General features: G+C 38.9%; 2 protein-coding genes across 11 annotated transcripts in view; one reads left to right on the top strand and one right to left on the bottom strand.

Annotated features, from left to right (window-relative positions):
• Swt1 (SWT1 RNA endoribonuclease homolog (S. cerevisiae)) overlaps positions 1-11893 on the bottom strand; it is an 89174-nt gene extending 77281 nt beyond the window's left edge. For 2 of the 7 annotated variants that reach the window (XM_005375066.2, XM_005375070.2), the window contains exons 1-3: positions 11738-11891; positions 8035-8112; positions 4085-4168 (exon numbers count right to left, since the gene is read on the bottom strand). In XM_005375066.2, the coding sequence (XP_005375123.1) occupies positions 4085-4168; positions 8035-8112 (162 nt within the window). In that variant the 5' untranslated portion in view covers positions 11738-11891. Of the gene's footprint in view, positions 1-4084; positions 4169-8034; positions 8113-9340; positions 9377-10322; positions 10423-11076; positions 11225-11737 lie in introns of those variants that run through there. The other 5 variants (XM_005375067.2, XM_005375068.2, XM_005375071.2 and 2 more) reach the window with 5 other exon arrangements.
• A 181-nt stretch (positions 11894-12074) lies between these two features.
• The window catches only part of Trmt1l (tRNA methyltransferase 1 homolog (S. cerevisiae)-like), a 36296-nt gene continuing 27234 nt past the window's right edge, over positions 12075-21136 (top strand). The window contains exons 1-4 of one of the 4 annotated variants that reach the window (XM_013521698.1): positions 12416-12505; positions 13435-13565; positions 16364-16474; positions 18055-18168. In XM_013521698.1, the coding sequence (XP_013377152.1) occupies positions 13493-13565; positions 16364-16474; positions 18055-18168 (298 nt within the window). In that variant the 5' untranslated portion in view covers positions 12416-12505; positions 13435-13492. Of the gene's footprint in view, positions 12506-13369; positions 13566-16363; positions 16475-18054; positions 18169-21136 lie in introns of all 4 variants that reach the window. The other 3 variants (XM_005375073.2, XM_005375072.2, XM_013521695.1) reach the window with 3 other exon arrangements.

Genomic DNA, 21136 nt, shown 5'->3' with positions numbered 1-21136 from the left:
AAAAAAAAAAAAAAAAAAAAAAGAAGATTATGGCGTGGGGCATACCTCTGTCGTAGAGCATATGTTTAGCATGCACAAGGCACTGGGTTCAATCCCTTGCCAGCATCAGAAAAAGAAGATTGATATAAAAACAATAAACTGCAAAACAATTATAATCATGTCATACATTTCAGTGGAAGACTGCAGATGTGATGTAAGCCAATAAATTTATAATCAAACTGGAACAACAATGCACAGCTGAGAAAAGACCAAGAGAAAAGGAAACTGCAGAATAACACAAACTCCCAGGAAAATATTCACTGAAAGATTTAGTCCAGGCTGTTACAGATTTCAACAAGCTCCTAAAAATGTTTATAGCCCAACAACAAAAGGTTGCCATTACTAGAGAGGGGTGGTCAGGGTACATTATCTGCTTATAAGCAAATATAGGAAGAAACTAACCAACCAAATGACCAGGAATACATTTCTGAAAACAGTGACATCAAAAAAAGCCTCTGAAGCTGGAGATATAGCTCAGTGGTACAGTATATGGTGTGACACCCAGAAACTCTCCCCAGAAAGCCTCAGGCAGGTATCCCATAAGGCATTATCATCACAGATGACAGCTCTATGCATGCTATTGCCCCTGAAGAACTTCCAGTGGGAAAGGATGTGGATGCAGAGGACAGTGATATGAATGATCCTGTCTCTGTATAAGATTAGGCTAGCATGTATGTTTTGTATATGGGTATATGTGTGTCTGCCCATCTGAGTTTTTAACAAAAGTTAAAAAATAAATAATTTTTAAAATGAAAAAATTATGTAACACAGACATAAAGAAAATTATTTTGTACAATTTGTTTGCATTTTAAATTAAGAATTATTTAAACTGATTAAAGTTTATAAAATAAAAAAGCTACAGTTCGCTAAGATTGATTTATTGTCAAAGAAAAGAAGTTTAATAAATTTAACGAAGCCTAAGTGTACCATGGCTATAATAGTGTTCAGTAAAGTCATAGGTCTTCACATTCCCTCATGACTTACTCGATGACTCACTATAGCTACTTCCAGTTCTACAATACAAGTCTACCATTTTTATCTTTTACTTCTTATTTTTACTATACCTTTTCTATATTTTAATATACTTAGATATACAAATAACTTAACCAAACATGTATTTTAATTGCCGAAAGCAGTGGTGACCAACCTATGGCACACGTGTTGCAGAGTGCTGTTTGTTATTAGTGAATGCTCTAAGGGGTTCACCATCCCTGGCCTAGAGTATTCAGTATAGTAACATGCCATGGCCTTGAGCAATAGGCTATAACATACGGCCTAAATCATAATAGGCTATGTTATCTGGGTTTATGTAAGTACACTGTAATGTTTACAAAATAAAATCACCTAGGAGACTAAAACTAGACCTATGCCTATCACCATGCACTATACTAAAGTCAAAATGGATCAAAGATCTAAATATTAAAACAGAAACACTGTGCCAGGGATATAGCTCAGTGGCATAAACGCTTACCTGGCTAAGAGCAAGGTCCTGAATTCAATGCCCGGTACCAAAACAATAAAAAATAAAAATAAAACAGAAACACTAAATCTACTAGAAGACAAAGTAGATAGAAATCTTGACGACACAGGGGTAGGGAGGGAGTTCATAAACAAAAACTCAACTACACAGGAAGTACTTCAAACAATCAACAACTAGGATCTCACCTTATTAAGCCTTTGCACATCAAAAGAAATCACCAGCAGAGTGAAAAGCAAGCCCACAGATTGGAGAAAAAAGTTTAGCCAACTGTCCCTCAGATAAAGAACATGTATCTAAAACATATAAAGAATTTAAAAAATCAGGCCCCCCAAAATTCAAAGACCCAATCCAAAAATGGGCATCTGAGATGAATACACACCTCTCAAAAAATACAAATGGCAAATAAATGCATAAAAAAATGTTCAACATCATAAGTCATTCAAGAAATGCAAATTAAAACAGCAGTGAGAGGGGGCTGGGGATTTAGCTCAGCGGCAAAGCACCTGCCTGGCAAGCGCAAGGTCGTGAGTTCAGTTCCCAGTACCAAAAAAAAACCAAAAAAAAAAAAAAAAACAGCACTGAGATTCCATCTCACCCCAGGAAGAATGGTTATCATTAAGAAATCAACCAATAACAAATGCTGGAGGGGCTGTGAGGAGAAAGAAACCCTTCTCCCCTGTCAGTGGGAGTGCAAACTGGTAGAAATCAGTGTGGAGGTTCCTCAAAAAACTAGAATTAAAGGTCCCACTCAACCCAGCTATTTCTCTTCTGGGTATTTTTCCAGAAGAATTAAAAACATCATACCACATTAATATATGTACACCCATGTTTACAGCAGCACAATTTGTAGTAGCTAAATCTTGGAAACAACCCAAATGCCCATCAACCAAAGAATGGATAAAAAGATGCGGTATTTTTCTATAATGGAGTACTATTCAGCTATAAAGAAGGATAAACTTGAGGTTTTCATAGGTTAATGGATGAAACTAGAGACCACATTTATAAGTGAAAAAAATCAGACTCATGTATATCAATATCATATTGTCTCCCTAGTGCAAGAAACTGAAAGAGTAAATAAGATCCAAAATCTATAATAAATACTGTGAAAGGGAAAGAAATTACCCAAAAGGAAAGAACAATTGGGATGGGGGAAAGGAGAAAAGGGAAAAGAAAAAACATGTATGTAGACACACACAAGATGGCTACTAATTTCTTTTAGTTCACTGAAGAGAACAGTTAGAGCTTATATTGTTTCATCAATCTTGTACGCCTATATCTTGTAATCTGAGCAATTATTTTGAAGACAACACATGCAATATACTAACCATTCTTAATTTCCTATTATCTTGCTTTGAAATTATGTATCATTCTACTTACTGTTTTTTTCTCTTTAAAAAAAATCATCAAAGAATGCATTTCTCTGAATGTATCCCCATTGCTAAGCAATGCATCACTATATATGAAAACAAGTACTTTTAAATTCTTAAAACACATAATTTTGTATCCCTGGAACTTTTACTACTTTCCCTTTTACCCATCACAATTACATAGATATACCTTTAACTTCAATATATTCAGAGATTATCTTAACATGTTTAATCTGCTGTCACTATTTTTAATTATTTGTGTGAAAGTAGAAAGAACTCTCCACCTGGCTCTATTACTGCAAATAATTTTACATCCTTGAGCAAATCATTTGACCTCCTAGATCTCAACTTCTGAAACATGAGCACACGAACAAAATATCTGTGTTGGCCACCTCCAAATGAGATTATAAAGACCAATACAACCATATGTAATGGTTGATACATTGTCTCAACTTGAGAAGTCTAGCAGCTTAACTAAGTAACTGCAGTTCTACTTCTAGGATGGGAAGGACATGCCCTTACCACTCTAGGATGTTGTTCACTGTGACAAATTCAGAAGTTTAAGTTTAATTAAATAACTCAGCAGGGGGCCAGAGTCCCCACAGTGCAAACATCCTGAGCACCCTGTGGGGAGGGGGGAGCGTACATGCAATATAAAGAGAAAAGAAGCTTGCTCTCCCTATTGTGCTCTTGTTTTTGCTGCTTTTGGCTGCCATGAACTGTCCCCTCCCCCAATCTGCCATGCCCTGCTGCCTTAGAGCCAACTGATTATGGACTGAAACCTCCACAAACTGTGAGCTAAATAAGCCTTTTCTTCCTTAATTTTGGGTGTTGGGTATTTTGTCTCTGCAATGAAAGAAAAGTAGCTGAGACATTATATGTGAGAAGGCTGAAAAACTAAGTTTATATCCATGTTGTCTATCCCACAGGGTAGGGTCTAACACCACAAGAAATAAAGAACCCAATAAATATTTTTGGTGAGAAAAATAAAACAAACATTGATTTTTTTATTGTCTATCAAAAGTAAATAAAATAGAAAAAATATGGAGAAATTTTATATTATATACCCTCTGCCTCAGACGGCTAGAACCAGAGTCTGAGGCCACCTTGGCCAACCCAGCAAGAACTCAGCTCTTAAAAAAAATACAAAACTTTAATATAAATAGTTTTTAGTTAGTTTTAATATGTAGTCACTCACCAGTTTTCTCTTCTGTGTTGAAACTGATCTTACAGAGTAAGCACAAATAGCAGAACCCGATGAGGCTTTTTTCTCATTCTTGTCCTAAGAATGCCATGTGGAGTAAAAAAGGACGGACAATAAAAGCATAAAATAAACCACAGTATGACAGAGCATTATTTCATCATAAATTGGCATACCTAGTCCATCACGGGCCCTAGAGGAGAACAACATTTTACAACACATAAACTTTGATAAGAAAAACAAAGAGGCAACGAGAAGAAAGACTTACTTAGAAATAAAAAGCCCTGGGAGCACATAAACTAGAAATGAAATAGATACAGGAATAATATAGCAGGCCAGCTGACAAGATTTGATGGGGTAAGTGTGTTGTAATATAGCACTGCCATGATGGGATTCAGCCTTCTACAATGTAAAACCATATATCCTGTTATTTTTCAGTAAATCTTTAAGTTTAACTACAGACAAACTTGTTTGGAGTACCTACCTTGTACCAGACATACTACACAGCAGGTAAATGTTAATTTAAAACAATAAAAATCTCTAACAGTTAAAATCTAGTGCAGGATTTTATAAGTAAACAAAGAATATAATTTATGTGTCAGGTAATCCTATAGAATAAAGCACAGAAAGGGGACAAGAAAGGGCTTGGTGAAGATCTCACTGTATACACACCTCACAATGTGACAGGACTTCTTTCATCCAAAGGCAGCCTCTGGCTATCAGACAGCTGGACTCCTTAAATACCAGGCTGTACTTGTAGAAGGACCAGCCATTCAAATAAAGACATGTTCCTCCTTAAACCCTGCTACCTTTTTGTCAGAAGAGGAGGAAATTGAGGCTGACAGACATGACTGTGAACAGGTAATTCTCCATACATATGCAGCTAGAGAAGACTTATTAGACACACCCCTTACTAACCCTGATATGACCCTTTTCTGTGATGGCAACTCCTTCATAGAAAACGGGACAAGGAAGACAGCATAGGCAGTGTAACTACATCAGATTCTTGAAAGTTCCTCACTTACACCTGGGACTAGTGCTCAGCTAGTGGAGCTCATAGCTCAGAGCTTATCCTCTCTTTACCTGTTCCTCTTGGTAGAAATCTTTGTTGACAATATTCATAATAATCCTGCTGGTCTTATTATTTGGCCCATGCACACTTTATTGTTTCTTTGGCTTTGTTTCCTCCAGATTTAAAGCTATATGCCTACCCAAGATGAAAATACCTGATGTCTATTGAGGGCCTTTAGACAGACCCTCTGAAGAGTATCTCTGACTGCCAATAAACTACTACAACCTCTTTCAGCCTGAAGAAGCCAGAGTGGTCATCACCCGTTACTCCCTCATGGCAGTTCAGGTTAATTCTTCAGAGGGGGAAATGTTATAGGCAGCTGAGTTAGATAGAAATATTATAGGCAGTCAGACAGGGCCAGGCCCTCCAAGGAGCCAGGATGGAAGACAAGATACCTTACAAATGGAGAGGTGGTACTTGCTTTGGGCCAGATCTCAAAACTAAAGATTAAACAAACACACCCACCCACTTACCTCCCAAGGGATGGACATCAGGGATTGATATTCTAAATAGGTAACAATCACCTTGAAGAATCACTGACCCAACCCCTTACAGGAAAAGCCCCTGTTCTGTATTCATGCCTGCTTGCTACATGATTTGCTTCCCCATTTGATCCCCAATTTAATCAATTTTACCTGAACAATTGTTATTGGCTGACCATAGTTTTGTCCATTTTCCCCTACCTTGGACCCGCCTCACCTCATGGTTTTGCTCTATAAAAGTCCCTAGAAAAGACAGAGTCTGGGATAACCCACTTGGGCCCGCCTTCTGTCCCTCTCTTGGACAGAAGCTTTCTTTCCCTCAATAAATATATTCTGCTCTAAAAAAAGAAGAAAGAAAGAAAGAAAGAAAGAAAGAAAGAAAGAAAGAAAGAAAGAAAGAAAGAAAGAGAAAGAAATGGCTTAGAACTAAAAGAAAGACTTGCAATTTTTAAAAGAGCAGTCAGGGGGCTGGGGATTTAGCTCAGCGGCAAAAGCGCCTGCCTGGCATGCACAAGGTCGTGAGTTCGGTTCCCGGTACCGGAGAAAAACCAAAAAAAAAAAAAAAACAAATAAAAGAGCAGTCAGATGGAACTCCACTGATAAGCTGACATTTGAATGAACACCTAAATGACATGATGAAATAAACCAAGTAAATATCGAGAGAAAGTTTTCAATTCAAAAGCAATACTGGCAAGAGTAAAGCTCTAGAAGCAGGAATGTACCTTGTTGGTTTGAACCACAACAAGCCATGGGATGGAAGACCAAAGAAAGAGCGACAGCAGCTGAGATGGGGAGAGCAGGTGACTTTGTGAGCCCCACAGAAGACATTTGTTATTACTCTGGATGACATGGAAAACCACTAACACATACTGAGGAAAGTGACATGATTTTAATTGGACCACAATGCTGCTGTTTTAAGAATAAGACCATAAGGAAGTAAAAGGAGAAGGAGGGAGATCAATTCAGAAACCACTGGAATAATCAAGGAAAATAAACATTGTTTGGCTCATGGTGATAGCAACAGATGAGATAAAGTCTGAATTTATTATAAAGAAAAAGCTAATTAAATTTGCTAATAGACTAGACACAGGCAGGGATGATCACAGCATTTTGGACTAAACTACTGAAAGAATGGAACTGTAATTTACGAAAATGGGAAAACAGCCTGGGCAGCTGACAAGTTAAATTTTAAGAAGATGGAGAGAAGCCAGCACAGGACTGAGTAGTCACCAGTGAGGAGAAAAATCAAAAGCACAGTTACTTCAAAACTTACATGAAGTACAAGTGTCAAGAACAAGGCATCATCAGTTACGACAAATACTGCTGATAGATTAAGTCGTGTAAGATCTTACAATTGACCAATGGGCTTAGCAACGTGAAAACCATTACTGGCCTTGAAGAGAATATAACTGGGGGCGTAATGACAAGAGAAAGTCTGGTTAGAGTATGCTTACAAGGAAATGGGAAGAAATAGTGAACAGTATACTATGAGTGACACATAGGAGAAGGGGATACAAATTAAGGAAGGAAGGAAGGAAGAATACTGTTCGCCCATGCCGCAGGGTGCCCATTCCAATTATCACTATACCTAGAAGACCAGATTCTTAATCAGAAAATAAATAAGCAAGGAACAAACACCATAAAGTGCAATGACATCTTTAATCCTTCATCCAGCCTAACTATTCATTCACCTTTGCCAGGTTAACGTCTCACTTTGAAATAGCATACACATTGTCTAATCCTGATGAACTGCACGGATTATTCAGAGGGCATATAATAAAAATCACAAGATTTTTTGTTTGTTTGCTTTAATTATATCAGTCACATTGCAGTCTTGCCTCCTAGAAACAATATCCATTCAATTAACAAGATATCCTAAATTTCACATACCGAAATACTGCTTAAAGGCAGGGTGCTGAGAATAATACAGAAGAAACATCGTAAGCATGTCTTCCTTACCAATAGTCCTACCCATCCCCATAGCATTGGCCACTCTGCTTGACAAGAGTACAATTTTAGCTAACATTGAGGAAATGGAAAAGGGAGGAAACAGAAAAGGGAGAAAATGTGAAAAATAGTCTAATGGTGAGTTATTATGAATGGGAGGATTGAAGGGACTTAGAATATTTAGGAAAATTATCTAAAGTACTACTTTCTAAGCTTCAGATCTTAAAACTTTCACGGGGATAACAGCTATCTCACAGACTTGAGAGGGGAAAAAATATAAATAAAGAAAGAAAGAAGAATAGAAAGCAAATGACTTCTGAGTCAGACAGGCAGAGCAAGATATTTTCATACCTCACTGTAAAAGTAAGGTATATTTTTTTTACATTACACAAAACTATTCTTTAAAAAGGGGGAAATATCTACAGTCAGTAAACCAAAATTCTTACTTCATCATAGATGGATGATGAGATGATGCCATTTCTCTGAGACTTTTCTTCTTTTCCACAAGATTCTTTGTTGGACATCTTGAAAAGCCAAATAAACATTAAAAATACATGATGTGTTTTTATAACATAAAATATACAAAAATTATTCAGGTATGTAAAGGTATATAAAGATTAAGAGTTTTACAAAATGATTCCCATTTTCTAGCCATTCTCAAGATATTAAGATTCTCTTATTCCACTTTTCTTTCCTTATATTCTCCTTTATAAGGATCTGTTCCTCTCCCCCAGTTTTAGCAACTCTTCATTAATTACTCTCAGAACTATACCTTGAGCCCCAACTTTTCTCAGTAGATCATCAGTTTTTACTGCCTACAAGACTGCTGTGTTTTACCGCATCTACACCTCAAATACCAGTTAACTGTAAATTTTCATTTTTCCAGACACACCCTCTGTGAAACTTCAGGCAAACCGTACATTTTTTTTGTTTTTTTCTGGTACCAGGAACTGAACTCACAACTTCACAACTTGCCAGGCAGGCGTTATGCCGCTGAGCTAAATCCCCAGCCCCAAAACCATACATTTTTTGAGTCCCAGTTTCATTGTAAATCAAGCAGAGACAACTCATTCTAGAGATTTTTTGAAGGGATCAGATGAAACAGTGGATGTATAGACAAGGTGGTACCTAGTAGGGTCTAAATAATGAGTTTTTCTACTAGACCCAGAGCTTCTCAAGAAGTATGCCGTATTGAAAACTTGAGAGATATTCATATGCTCAATGAATGCATGAATTCTTCCTCAGAATACGCACTCTTTTGTTCTTAGCCACTTCCAATCCTTGCCTACTGCTGTTTCTCTACTTCCTATCCAATTTTCACCTTTCCAGCCCTCCTATAGGTCAAGTTAGTATTATTAACTGATGACTCTCGCCACAAAAAAATGTAACTATGTATATGTGTGTGTGTGTATGTATGTATGTATTAAGACAAGCATAGCCACACCATATGGTCAGAAAGTCTCAAATTAGTGTGCACCCACAGCATAGAGCAGCATCCTGTTGTGGGATACTGTGGCTAGAGACTGCAGACTGGGAACATCACCATTTGGGTTGGGAAGAAATAAAAGGGATCTAGAACTAAAGCCCAAGGAAAGGAGAACAGCTGGTAATGATACCTGAAAATATGAACATAATAAAGGCTAGAAACCAAGAACTTCCCATTATTCTTGATCAAATATGATCAAAGTAAGTGAAGTTCTAAAAAAGAATGATCCCGGGGTGGTGACACAGGCCTGTAATCTCAGCACTCACCTGAGGCAGAAGGATTGTCAGGAGTCCAAGGCCAGCCTGGGCTACACAGTGAGTTTAAGGTGAGCCTGAATTACAATGTGAGACCCTATCTCAAAATAACATAAAATAAAATAATGATCAATTATACTAAACTTTTAGAATGCTCTGATGAATATGAAAAGAAGAAAATGCTGGTACCTTAAGAATCTAGAAAGAAATATAAATTATTATTCGACACATACTTTGAAGAACACAGTCTAAACTAACCAGAGATTTTGCTTTATAAACTAGTTTATGTTAATAGTCCAATTCACAGTTCACCTTCCAAATTACAGCAGTAATCTTTTTCTCTTTCTTGTCTCAAGGATTCTAGTCCATTGGGGAGTCAGAGAGGACAAAAAAAAAAAAAAACTTCAGTCTGACAGGGTGACGCATGTGCCCATTGTCAGCTACTCTGAGGCTGAGACTGAAGGATACCTTGAGACCAAAAGCTCTGGGGTCAACCTGGGGCAACACAGAGAAACCTGCCACCAATCTCTTTAAGAAGAAAAAGCAAAAAAAGAACTTCCATGAAAGACATTCTTTAGAGGTCACAATGCTATCTAACTGGCCATACTGTTATGTTTTATAATTGTCACTGACCCATCCGGTTTTTTTGGATTCCCTAACACTAATTTAAAACTCTTACCCCAAGACATCATGAAAAAGAACATTGAAGACTGTGGACTATCCAAGGGAAAACATCCAAATGTTTACTATGACATGTTTTATATCTATATTAAGGTGAAATTCATATTGATTTTATACTCAAAAAGACAAAAAAAGGGCTGGGCAAGGTGGCGCATGCCTGTAATTCCAGCATTCAGGAGGTGGAGGCAGGAGGATCGTTTGGAGTTCAAGACCAGCCTGGGTTACAACGTGAGCTCAAGGCCAGCCTGAAGAGCACAGCGAGATCCTGTCTCAAAAAAAAAAAAAAAAAAAAAAAAACTGATTTTATACATACCAAAACAAACTAACAGAGGGTGGTACTTTCTATGTGGGAAGTCTCCGAGATAGATCCTGACAATCTCTGCTGCTCGGTAATCACACTCTTATGTAGTCCACTACATTAAAAGAAAAAAAGAGTGCTTCCTTAGAAATTTTTAAAATCTGTGATTCTTGAATGGTGCACTGATACGGCCAGCATTTTTATATGTTAACTGTACCATCCCATTAGTAACTAACTGTTAAGCAGGCAATCAACTACACATCCAGGACTACTAGTTTAAGGGAGTGGATTAAAAAGGCTTTAGAGCTGTAATTTGAGTAATCTTGATAGGGATTATCTGTTTCCATTAAAGTAGGAAAAGCGCCTCCCTCATACACTTAATGAGAGGGGAGGAAAGAGGCTAACTTCCAGAGATGGTTTCAAAGTACCAAAAATCATGCTCTCTCCTCTGCGTTGTGAAACAGGCAATAAGAAAGGCACTCCGCAGTTTTATTAGCCAAGAAAACCGAACCAGAAGAGTGATCCTTGCACCTGAGAGTAAAACTGCTCTCCCCTCTCCTTCCTGCTGCCTATAACGTTCAGACCAGTCACAGGCTGGGCAACCAGAAAATTCAAATTTTTTTCCCCTGAATGCTCATTTTTTGTTGTGGTTTTGTTGGGGGAGGGAGTAGCTTGGCTGTCAAGTACTGCAAGCCAGTACAGGTAAGAAAAGCGCGCGGGGCGGGGGACGGGGGAGAACTCACTGCCCGTATGCCTTGGGGAAACATACCAACAACAAGGCCTCTTATTTCAACACACTCAAGAGGTCTGATTCGAAAAGTCCGCAAACAAGTGCGTGGTGGCGCACTCTGGCAAGATGAGGCAAGAGGATCGCGAGTCAGAGCCCAGCGAGGGCAAAATAGCGACTTGGACCCCATCTGGAAATACAAAGTAAAACTACAAAAAGGCGTGGGGATGTAGCTCGGGGTGAAGGCGCTGGTTCCATCCCCAGTACCGGGGGGGGGGGGGGAGGAGGAGGCTATAAAAAGGCAAATCCAACTCCTACGCGAGGGACGCCTGCACCGGAGTCCGGCTCATACTGTGAATACGAAGGCGAAACAAAAACAAAAACAAAGGAAACGAGAGGGCGCGAAATGACGAGCACACAGCAACTCCAAGTCAGCCGGACCCACTAGAAGTCTGGTCCAGGGCTCCTAAACTGCGGGGTCCACGCTTCACAGACACTCCCCAGAACCCCCGGCCCCCACAGCGCCGGGCCGGAACCAACCCTCCCCGCAGCGGGTCCGACCCCGGTCTACCCAGAGCCGCCCCGCCCAGGCTCCAGCGACCCGTGAGTCCCCCTCGTACAGCCCCAACCCGCGACGGTACTTGGGGCCGAGAGGAGAGCGACCCTGTCCTGAGAAAACTCCACTGACCGTCCCGTTCCTTACCTTAGCAGCGTCGGTGGCCGCGCCGCTTCCACAGTTCCAAGGCACAGGAAAAGACCCCCGCCTCGCGCGCTGCCCGCTGGGAAACGTAGTTCGGCGCTCGGCGCCAGACTACGGCGCTAACGCCGCGGGGCGCTTTTGTAGATCTTCAGGCGCTTCCTCGCGAATTTGGAGGTCGGCCGCGCCCGCTCGGCGCGGTGCACCCTGGGAGTTGTAGTCTTAGTTGGGTTCAGGGGTGAGCTGTGGAACGGAGACACTGTGGAGAGGGAACTCTCTCACCCCATTGGACGTCATTCCTACCTGGCGTCTGCGCAGTCTGTGGTGGCGTCGTAACGCCTGGGGGAAGGGAAGTCGATGGGTTCTCGAATCGCTGCCCCTGGGTTTCGGTTTTTCTTTGCACGGGATTTGGTCACTGGTTTTCCGTCTTTGGTTTGTCGAACGCATCCCGCCCTCCCCATTCTCTTCCCCACTCCTTGGATCCAGCCCTGGGCGTTCACGTCAGCCCTCTTACCCCGCCGTAAGCCCCCTCCCGGCCCCCGGGCGGCCCTGGCGCGGAGGCGGTAACTATGGAGAACATGGCGGAGGAGGAGCTGCTGCCCCCGGAGAAGGAGGAGGTGGCCCAGGTCCTGACCCCGGCCCCGGACTCGGCTCCGGTCCCAGCTCCGGCCCCAGACTCGGCTCCGACTCCGGCCTCGGCTTCAGCCCCAGCCCTTGCCCAGGCTGCGGCCCTGTCCCCGTCCCTAGCCTCTGTCCCAGAGGAGGCTGAAAGCAGTAAGTGCAGGAGGCCCAGATCTTTCTGCCGCAAAGGAGCGAGAAAGCGCGCCTTGCCGGGGAGCAGGGGAGGTCTTTGCCCTCCGGGACGGTTTTTACGGGGAAGGGCAGGCTTAGGAAAGTGGGGGAGGGGCGGTGAGGTGGGGGAGGGTAACGTTAATGGAAGAACGCACCTCCGTAAACCTCGGGGAAAACCGGGGGAAAGGTGGAGGCCAGGGGTGCGGCAAGACAGAAGTAAATGACAAGGTTAGGGGCTTTTTCGTTAAACGGCATTTTTATGGTACAGGTAGAGGTAGTTACACATAATTTAGTAGTATCCCTTTCAGTCCATTCTGCTCTGCTTAACTCTTATAAACATGACACAATAAAACGAGGCAACCCGTTGAGATCCTAGCTTCGCCAAGATTTAGAAAACAGTACTGTCAACTAGCTTTTCGGCCTCGACATACACAGAGAAGAGATGGGTTTGTCTCATTATTCCGTTTTGTTTAGGCACTTGCTCCCAACAAGAATTCGAAGCTAATGAGTTGTTTGGGAAAGAGCGTACTAAATTCTGGATGTCTTTCCTCACACATAAATGTGTGTTAAGTTTTGTACTCTCAGCAGAAGTCGACTGTTGAAAATTAATAGCCCATATTACGTGATCCGACTGTGCTTGCATGTCTTCTAAGGGGTGGTTTATTAGGCCATACAGAAATTTAAAAGATTGATAATCGACACTTAAGGATCATCTGAACATTTTAAAATGTTAGATCTGAGAAAGAGTAGGCTCTTTCAACAAATTACGTTGTGGTCCATAAACTGACCTTTGTACTCTTTCGAATTACTTGAAATAAAAGAATTCATCAGCTCTACTATTTCTAGATCAGTTTCGAGTCTAATGTTTATGAAACACAAGGATCGTCATGGACTAAAATAATTGTTTGCAGTTTTAAAACAGCATGTAACTGCTAAAAAGAGTAAGACTGATCACAGGAAAGAATCAGCATGCCTCATATAAAATCAAGCACTTGCAGGTGCAAAATAAGGCCAGTTATTTCTTCAGCTGCAACTGTGGTAGGTGAGTAGAGGATGTTTACAGGCTTCAGAATAAGTGGTCTCCTACCTCACCTCGAAATTCTGTTTCAGTTAATAGAAGTAGTTCAGTAGCTTTAGGTAATGCATGCTTTCTCTACCTCCTCACTATTAAAAAGAAGGTAAGCATAGTTTAGAAAGATTTACTGGTGTTTTTCAAAATTTAAAAGTGTATTTTGAAGAATGTCTACTGTTTGAGAAACCTAAAGATGTTTTACTAGGATAAATATGTAATGATTAAGAGTCCAAAGTACATTTGATCTATAATACATATTAATCATTATTAAAATTATTTTTAGATGGTTTAGTTAAGTCCTCTGAAGTCAGGCATAACTAAGCAAGTTGAAAATGGCATAGCTGAAATAGAACTGAAAATTTAGGACAAAGTAACAGAAAAGTTATAAAAGAGCCTCCTAGCATCTTAGACTCACCTAATTTAATGAGATTTGCTTACTAACTTCTAAATTGTTACTATTACAAAATGCAAGTTGAGTAATTTAAGTAGAGATTATATAATTTCTATTCAACCAGAAAGTGATTTCAGAGATGCTTATAGGCATATTACAGATTTTTAGACAGATCTGATAGCTTTTTTCAATGGTCGACCACAGGATTGGTCTTACTTTGTAGTATTTAGCAATCAGAATAATTTCAATAAGCGTATCTTTACATAGTGGTGTGCATTTTGTTTTCACATATATGTCATTGAACTATGAAAGCCAAGACACGTGTGATAGGTTGGTTTGTACACATGCCTTTTTTTTTTTTTTGTACGGGGGATTGAATATAGTCTTCACCCTGAGCTACATCTCCAGCCTGTTTTTATTTTTTATTCTGAGATAGGGTCTCACCAAGTTTCTCAGTTTGCCTAGACTAGGCTAGAACTTCAGAACCTCCTGCTTCAGCCTCACAGAATCCTTGGATTATGGACATACACCAGCACACTTGGCTATATGGATTCATTTCTTTACTATTACTTAGAAATCTAAGAAATCAAAAGTTAGCAATCAAATTTGGCAATCAAAAGTGTCTTGTTTTCTTGTTTGTTGTGAGACAGGGTCTCTCTGTATAGTTCACGGTGGCCTTGAACTCACCATCTTCCTCCCTTAGCCTCCAAGTGCTAGCTAGGATTATAGGCATGTACAACCACCACACGCAACAAAAATTTTTTTCTCAAACAGGAAAAAATTGTGCCTCATATAGAAATTGTAATTATCATAAGTCATTTGAACAATATCTAGTATAAAAAGTAAGCTAGCCAATATTTATAGTTTTTCTCATTTAAAAATAAAATATAAAATCATCTTTTAATTTGATAGTGCTGAGTTAAATTCTAAGATTATTAGTACATTGTGCTACTGCAGCCAAAAGTCTAATGGTTTTTTTAAAAAAAAAAAACGTTTAACAGACTTTAGTGTCTGCTATGTGCACTAGGCAATTAACCGTCAGAAAAAGGAATAAGGCATAGCCTAAGCCTTCTTACTATTTATTTCTAAGGAGAGAACAAAGTACACAAGTTACACAAATGAGAGAAGCTCAAGAGAGGAAGTAAGGTTGCAGTGTCAAAATTCTTGAAAAAATACACTGATTTTCACTATTTTCTGTCTTCTTCACCTGTACACCAAAAACCTCAATGTACCACTTATTTTTGGTACCGGGAATTGAGCGCAGGACCTTACACTTGCCAGGCAGGCACTTGTGCCACTGAGCTATACCCCCGGCCCCATACCTCTAGTTTTGAAGGTCACCAGAGACTTTCTGTATACTTTACCCAATAGTCTTTTCTTGATCTTTAAAACTATTCCTACTACATTGTATTGAACATTTCTCTTTTACAGACTTCTGTATTACCTTGATTCTCTTTATCGTTTATCCTTTCTAAATCTGCCATCTTAATTATTTTTATTCAGCCCGTCTTATAAATGCCAACATCCCATCATACCTCACTTTCAGATTTTATCCATTCATATTAATCAGTAGTGCATATAACAGCCCTCAGGGATCCATCCCACTGTACCTAATCAAGAGTATGCTAAATATATTTTAGACTCAAAAACCTGAAACTGCTTATCAATACCTGAAGAATAAAGTCCTTATTAACGTGCATAAATTTTATGCTTCCCATGATCTATATTCTACAGTTTTGGCTGCATATTTTTCTATATACTCTGTCTCCACAAACATACTAACTACATTTTAACCAAGAGTTCGATAGGAATGGCTTTGTTTTTTTCCACATGCTTTTCCTTGTGAGGTTTTTTTTCAGTTTATAAGGCCAGTCACCAAATCTCTAATTAATTAAAATTCTGTTCATACCGTATCAAATGCCACTTCCTCAGTAAGATATTCTCAGTCATTTGTTAGAATTACTCATTCCTCTGTATGCCAGCAATTACCTTTACCTCTGCTGCTCATCCTACCTTGTGTTACAGTTAGAAATTAACATTAATTTCTTCAACATAATTGAAAGTTCTTTAAAGACAACATGGCTTGTATTTTTTCAGTATTTTGTACAGGGCAGAAACTTTTTGTAGAATTATATTAACTAATTAGATAAAATGTTAAAGCTATGAAGATATACATTGGTGATTTTTTCCCAGCTTTTTTACTTTGTGAAGTACTTTGGTGATTTTATAAACTAAACTGTCACAGTAGTCCCCATCTAAATACCAGATCACTATACTACAGGAAATAAAAGTGTAAACTTGCATGTGATGTGGTCAAGTAAAAATGACACTTAAATTGTTAAAACAAGATTTTCTAACTCTTAAAATTTTCTTGCAGAGAGACACATCTCAATTCAAAGGCAACTTGCTGATCTAGAGAAGTTAGCTTTGGTAACTGAAGGAGATTTTGACTCTGCCAGTTCACTGAACTCTGATAATCTTGATGCAGGTATTTCTATGCCCCACCCCCAATTTGATGGGTCATCTTTTAGGTCATAAAAACGTTTGCTGGTAATAGGCTTGTTTGTTCTCAGTGAACTAGAAGGATAGGAAAAAGCACCTTTTTTAAATTCAGGAAACTGATCACCTTCTATGTACAAAGGTACCATGGTATAAATTAAGACTCCTTAAAGAAATTACAATCTCAGAAATTTAAGAGCTGTCTGTTCTTAAGTTAGGTATTGCCTATGAGTAAGGGATCCCCAAAACAGTGCTGTAAATAATATGGAAGTAGCCAGGCGTGGTTGCACATACCTGTAATCCCAGCACATGGGAGGCTGAGGCAGGAGGATCACTGAAGTTCAAGGCCTGCCTAGGCTACAAAGTGAGTCCAAGGCCAGCCTGAACTGAGTAGTGAGATCCTGTCTCAAAAAGATACTAAAAAATAGATAAGTAAATAGGAAGTTAAAATTCTATTATATAAAAGTCTGAATTTAGAGGTAGTGTAAGAGTTGTACAGTGTTATTAATGTCTCAGTCTTCTTTTTTTCTATTCTGTTCTCCTGTCTTTAGTGCTTGGATTTTATCAAGATCACCTCATAGTTTCTTGGTTTTTTGGGGGGTTGGGGGATTGGGTTTGGTTTTTTTTTCCAGTACCGGGAATCAAACTCTCGACCTTGTGCTTGCAAGGCAGGCACTGTGCTGCTGAGCTAAATCCCCAGCCCCTAACCTCATAGTTTCTTGAAGTGGGGAATGTATATAAAAAACAAATTTTACCTATTCTCTCATTGTTTTGTAGAGGAAAAATTTATTAGGTTAAAAATTACTAAATTATTGGTTATTTCTGTATGTTTTCTTGCTTTATTCTTCATTGCTTTATTTTGTACACTATTAAAGTTCTTGTTTGAGATATATTTCTACTTAAGTAAGACTTGTATTTTGATGATGCATAATCTTTTGGGGAATATGTCAATAAAGAAGGAAGAATTTACAAGTTCACTAATACAATGAAGTTTTGATTGATACTCTAGTCATGGCCTCCCTTCTCAGAAGAGCAATTTTATTAGGTCTCATGTAGTTATTCTACATCCTTCATTTTTCTAACTCCATGTTAGCTGTCTTTGTTGCTGCCAGAGCAATGAAGCAATACCATAGCACATAACATATGCATGTCTGCCAACTCCTCCTCTGAGAGTATGAGAACTGCTGTCCTTTCCCTGTCCAGAGTTCAAAGTGATACTCCGTGTAGCAAACAGTTTAGCTAGAGACTATCATACAGTTTATCATTTCGTCAGTTTCTCTATTCTTAGTGGCAAAAAGGAGATCAGCTAGCCACAGAAAAAATAATCATTACTCATGTGTACAGTTATCATGAATTACCTCCTGGGTAAGGTATCATGACTTTTCCCTAACGTTAAGAAAGTTCATTTACGTGAGCAATATTAAACTTCTTTGAGGAAAAAAAAGAAAGACTCAATCTAAGAAATGGGAGGAGAGCATGGAAAAGGCCCTTGCTAGGTCTTTTGTAGCTGAGACAAGGGATTTATATCTAGTATATTGTGTGCTTTATCAGGCCTTTTTTCTTTTTAAGGAAACAAACAGGCTTGCCCATTGTGTCCTAATGAAAAATTCAGAGCTTGTAACAGTCATAAACTTCGTCGGCACCTTCAGAATTTACACTGGAAAGTCTCAGTTGAATTTGAAGGTTAGTATTTTTGTCCTTACTAAAAAGTTGTATGTTTGAAATCCAACATTGATTACCAGTGTTGAAATTTTTTTGTGAAGCATAATCAAGCATTTTCATTTTTAAATTATGAGAGATAAAAATCCTACTTTTAATATATTTAATAAAAGTCCATATATATCTATAGGCAGTAGATACATATGACACAAGTTCAGTTTAATAAACATTTATAACCAGGCATGGTGGCACATATACCTGAAGTGATCACAGTACCCTGAAGGCTGAGGCAAAAGAATCACAAACTTGAGACCAGCCTGGGCAGTTTAGGGAATTAGCAAAACCTGTCTCAAAACAATTTTTTAAAGGCTAGTGATATAACTCAGTGCAAAGGTCTGAACTCATTCAGTCCCTGGTGCCACAGAAAAATAAAATAATTTATTAAGCACCTGTTCTGTCCTGGGTACTCTGGCCTTAGGAATCTGTGTTGCTCATTGAACACTGTTTTAACAAGTTACACATTAGCTGGGTGTGGTTGTGCATACCTATAATCCCAGCACTTTGGAGACTGAGGCAGGAGGATTGCTGTGAGTTTGGAGCCAGCCTGGGTCTCACAGTGAGTTCAAGGCCAGCCTGAACTACATAGTGAGATCCTGTCTCAAAAAACCAAATAAATAAATAGGTAAATACATAAATACATAAATAAAAAAATATATTTCCTTTTGTAATAGAACAACTCCTGTTTTACACATATTTTTGAAGGCAAGGTAAATGTAGTAAAACAAGAAAATAAAGTAATTGGTATGAATATTGAAAAAAGCAGATGGCTTAAAAAACTACTAGAGTTAAAAATGTTCAGAAAGATGGTGGAATATAAGGTAAATATTCAGAAATCATAGTTTTGTGTTCTAGGTAAATGGAAATTAGAAAAAACCAATTATGACAAAAATTGATTTGGGGAAATAAATTGAGCAAGAGGACTCATAGGGAAAAGAATAAAGTTGAAGGACAAAAATAGAGATTTTATCAAGTTAAAATACTTCCTAAATTCTGAGATAATGAATTTTAACAGCATTTTTGGAAAAAACTGTGACCATCTTTTAGAATTTAAAATACAGATCATTCCATGAGCCAGTTTTTCTCATGAGTACTATAGAAGTAAAAGAATCAATAGGTAAAGATAGATGTACAAGGGTATCTGCTACCCTGTTTACTTTGTGACAACTTGGAATTAAAAGGGATGAAATATAATGCAGCCATTGAGAGAATATGTTCTGTGTATGCCAGCTAACTTGGAAGTATTTCCATGGAAGACTACTAATGAAAACAGCAATCATGTAGGGAAGATTTCATAATATTCCATTTGAATAAAACCAGAAGTCTCCCTTCAAAAAAAACAAAAATACAAATTTTAAACATGTATATAACTATAATTGTATATGACCATGTGATACAAAAATTGTTAAATAATGCTTGTGGGACACTTCAACCAAAGTGGATGAAATAACTAATATGAGACACCCAGAAAAGAAGCCAGAACTTTTTTCTTTGTACTGTTAAAAGGTTGTCATTAATTATTTAGGCAAAAGAGAATTAGAAATTAATTCTGGGGCCTTCCTTCTTTTACGTTTAACAATATGAAAATATTTATTGGCTTCTTAGCCAAAAAAGGTTTTTTGTTTTTTTTTTTTTTTGGTTTTGGTTTTTCTCCGGTACCAGGAACCAAACTCACGACCTTGCGCTTGCCAGGCAGGCGCTTTTGCTGCTGAGCTAAATCCCCAGCCCTCCAAAAAAGTTTTTATTTTAATTTAAAAATTTCTTCTTCTTTTTTTTTTCTTCAGTATTAGAGATTGAACCCAGGGTCCTCACTGAGCTACATTCCCATCCCTTTTGTTTGTTTGTTTTAATTTGAGATAGCATATCACTTAAGTCACTAAGTTGCCCAGGCTAGCTCAAACTTGCAGTCCTCCTGCCTCAGGTTCTCAGAGTACAGAAATTATAAACATGTGTCACCACACCTATTTCTGCCATTGTTTAACTTTTAGGTTTGGTTTCTTATTTTATTTTCTTACATGGCTTGTGACAGCTTGCTGTGGAAACTCACACCTGTAACCTTAGCTACTCTGGCGTGCTGAGGCAGGAGGATCAAAAGTTTGAGGCTAGCCAGGGCAAGTTAGCAAAATCATGTCTCCAAAGAAAAAAACCTGGGTCCGAGGATAGGATATAGCTCAGTGGCATAAATGCTTGCTTGGCAAGCACAAAGTCCTGAGTTCAATTCCTGGTATAAAAATAAAATGAGGGGCTGGGGATTTAGCTCAGCGGCAAAGCGCCTGCCTGGCAAGCGCAAGATCGTGAGTTCGGTTCCCAGTACCGAAGAAAAACCAAAAAAAAAAATAAAATAAAAAGAAAATGAAAAAGAAAAAAACCTGATGTTAAATGGCAGGCTTTAAAGTAGTTGGCAAATATGTTGAAAGTAGAAGCAGTAAGATATGCTTTAGCAGTGAATGTGAGATGTGAGAAAAAAGCCAAGAATGTTTGGATTTAGAAATTAACGAGAAAAAGCACTCAAGAGGCTGAGGCAGGAGGAGCGTTGCAAGTTCAAGACCAGCCTGGGGTACAAAGTGAGCTTAACACCAGCCTGAACTGCATAGTGAGACCCTATCTCAAAAAGACCAAAAAAAATGGGGGGGGGGGGTTGGAATAAACGAGAAAAATGAAGGTGTCTTGTTTTGAATTGGAGACAGCTAAATTAGGACCAGATGTGATAAAGAATGCAAGGACCCCAGATTCAGAAATATAAAGATTGAAATATATCTAAGTGGAGATGTCAGGTATCCTCCAGGCATGTCCAGCCTTTTAGCTTTCCTGAGCCATGTCGGATGAAAAGAAATTATATTGGACCACATATAAAATATATAATATAGTTAGTACAGCCAGGTGTGGTGGCGCACACCTGTAATCCCAGCATTCGGGGGGCTGAGGCAGGAGGATC

Source organism: Chinchilla lanigera, unplaced genomic scaffold, assembly GCF_000276665.1.
Source record: "Chinchilla lanigera isolate Chin_1 unplaced genomic scaffold, ChiLan1.0 scaffold00005, whole genome shotgun sequence".
Classification (NCBI taxonomy): Eukaryota; Metazoa; Chordata; class Mammalia; order Rodentia; family Chinchillidae; genus Chinchilla; species Chinchilla lanigera.
The sequence above is the reverse complement of the archived record's forward strand: the minus strand, read 5'-3'. Positions and strand labels throughout refer to the sequence as shown.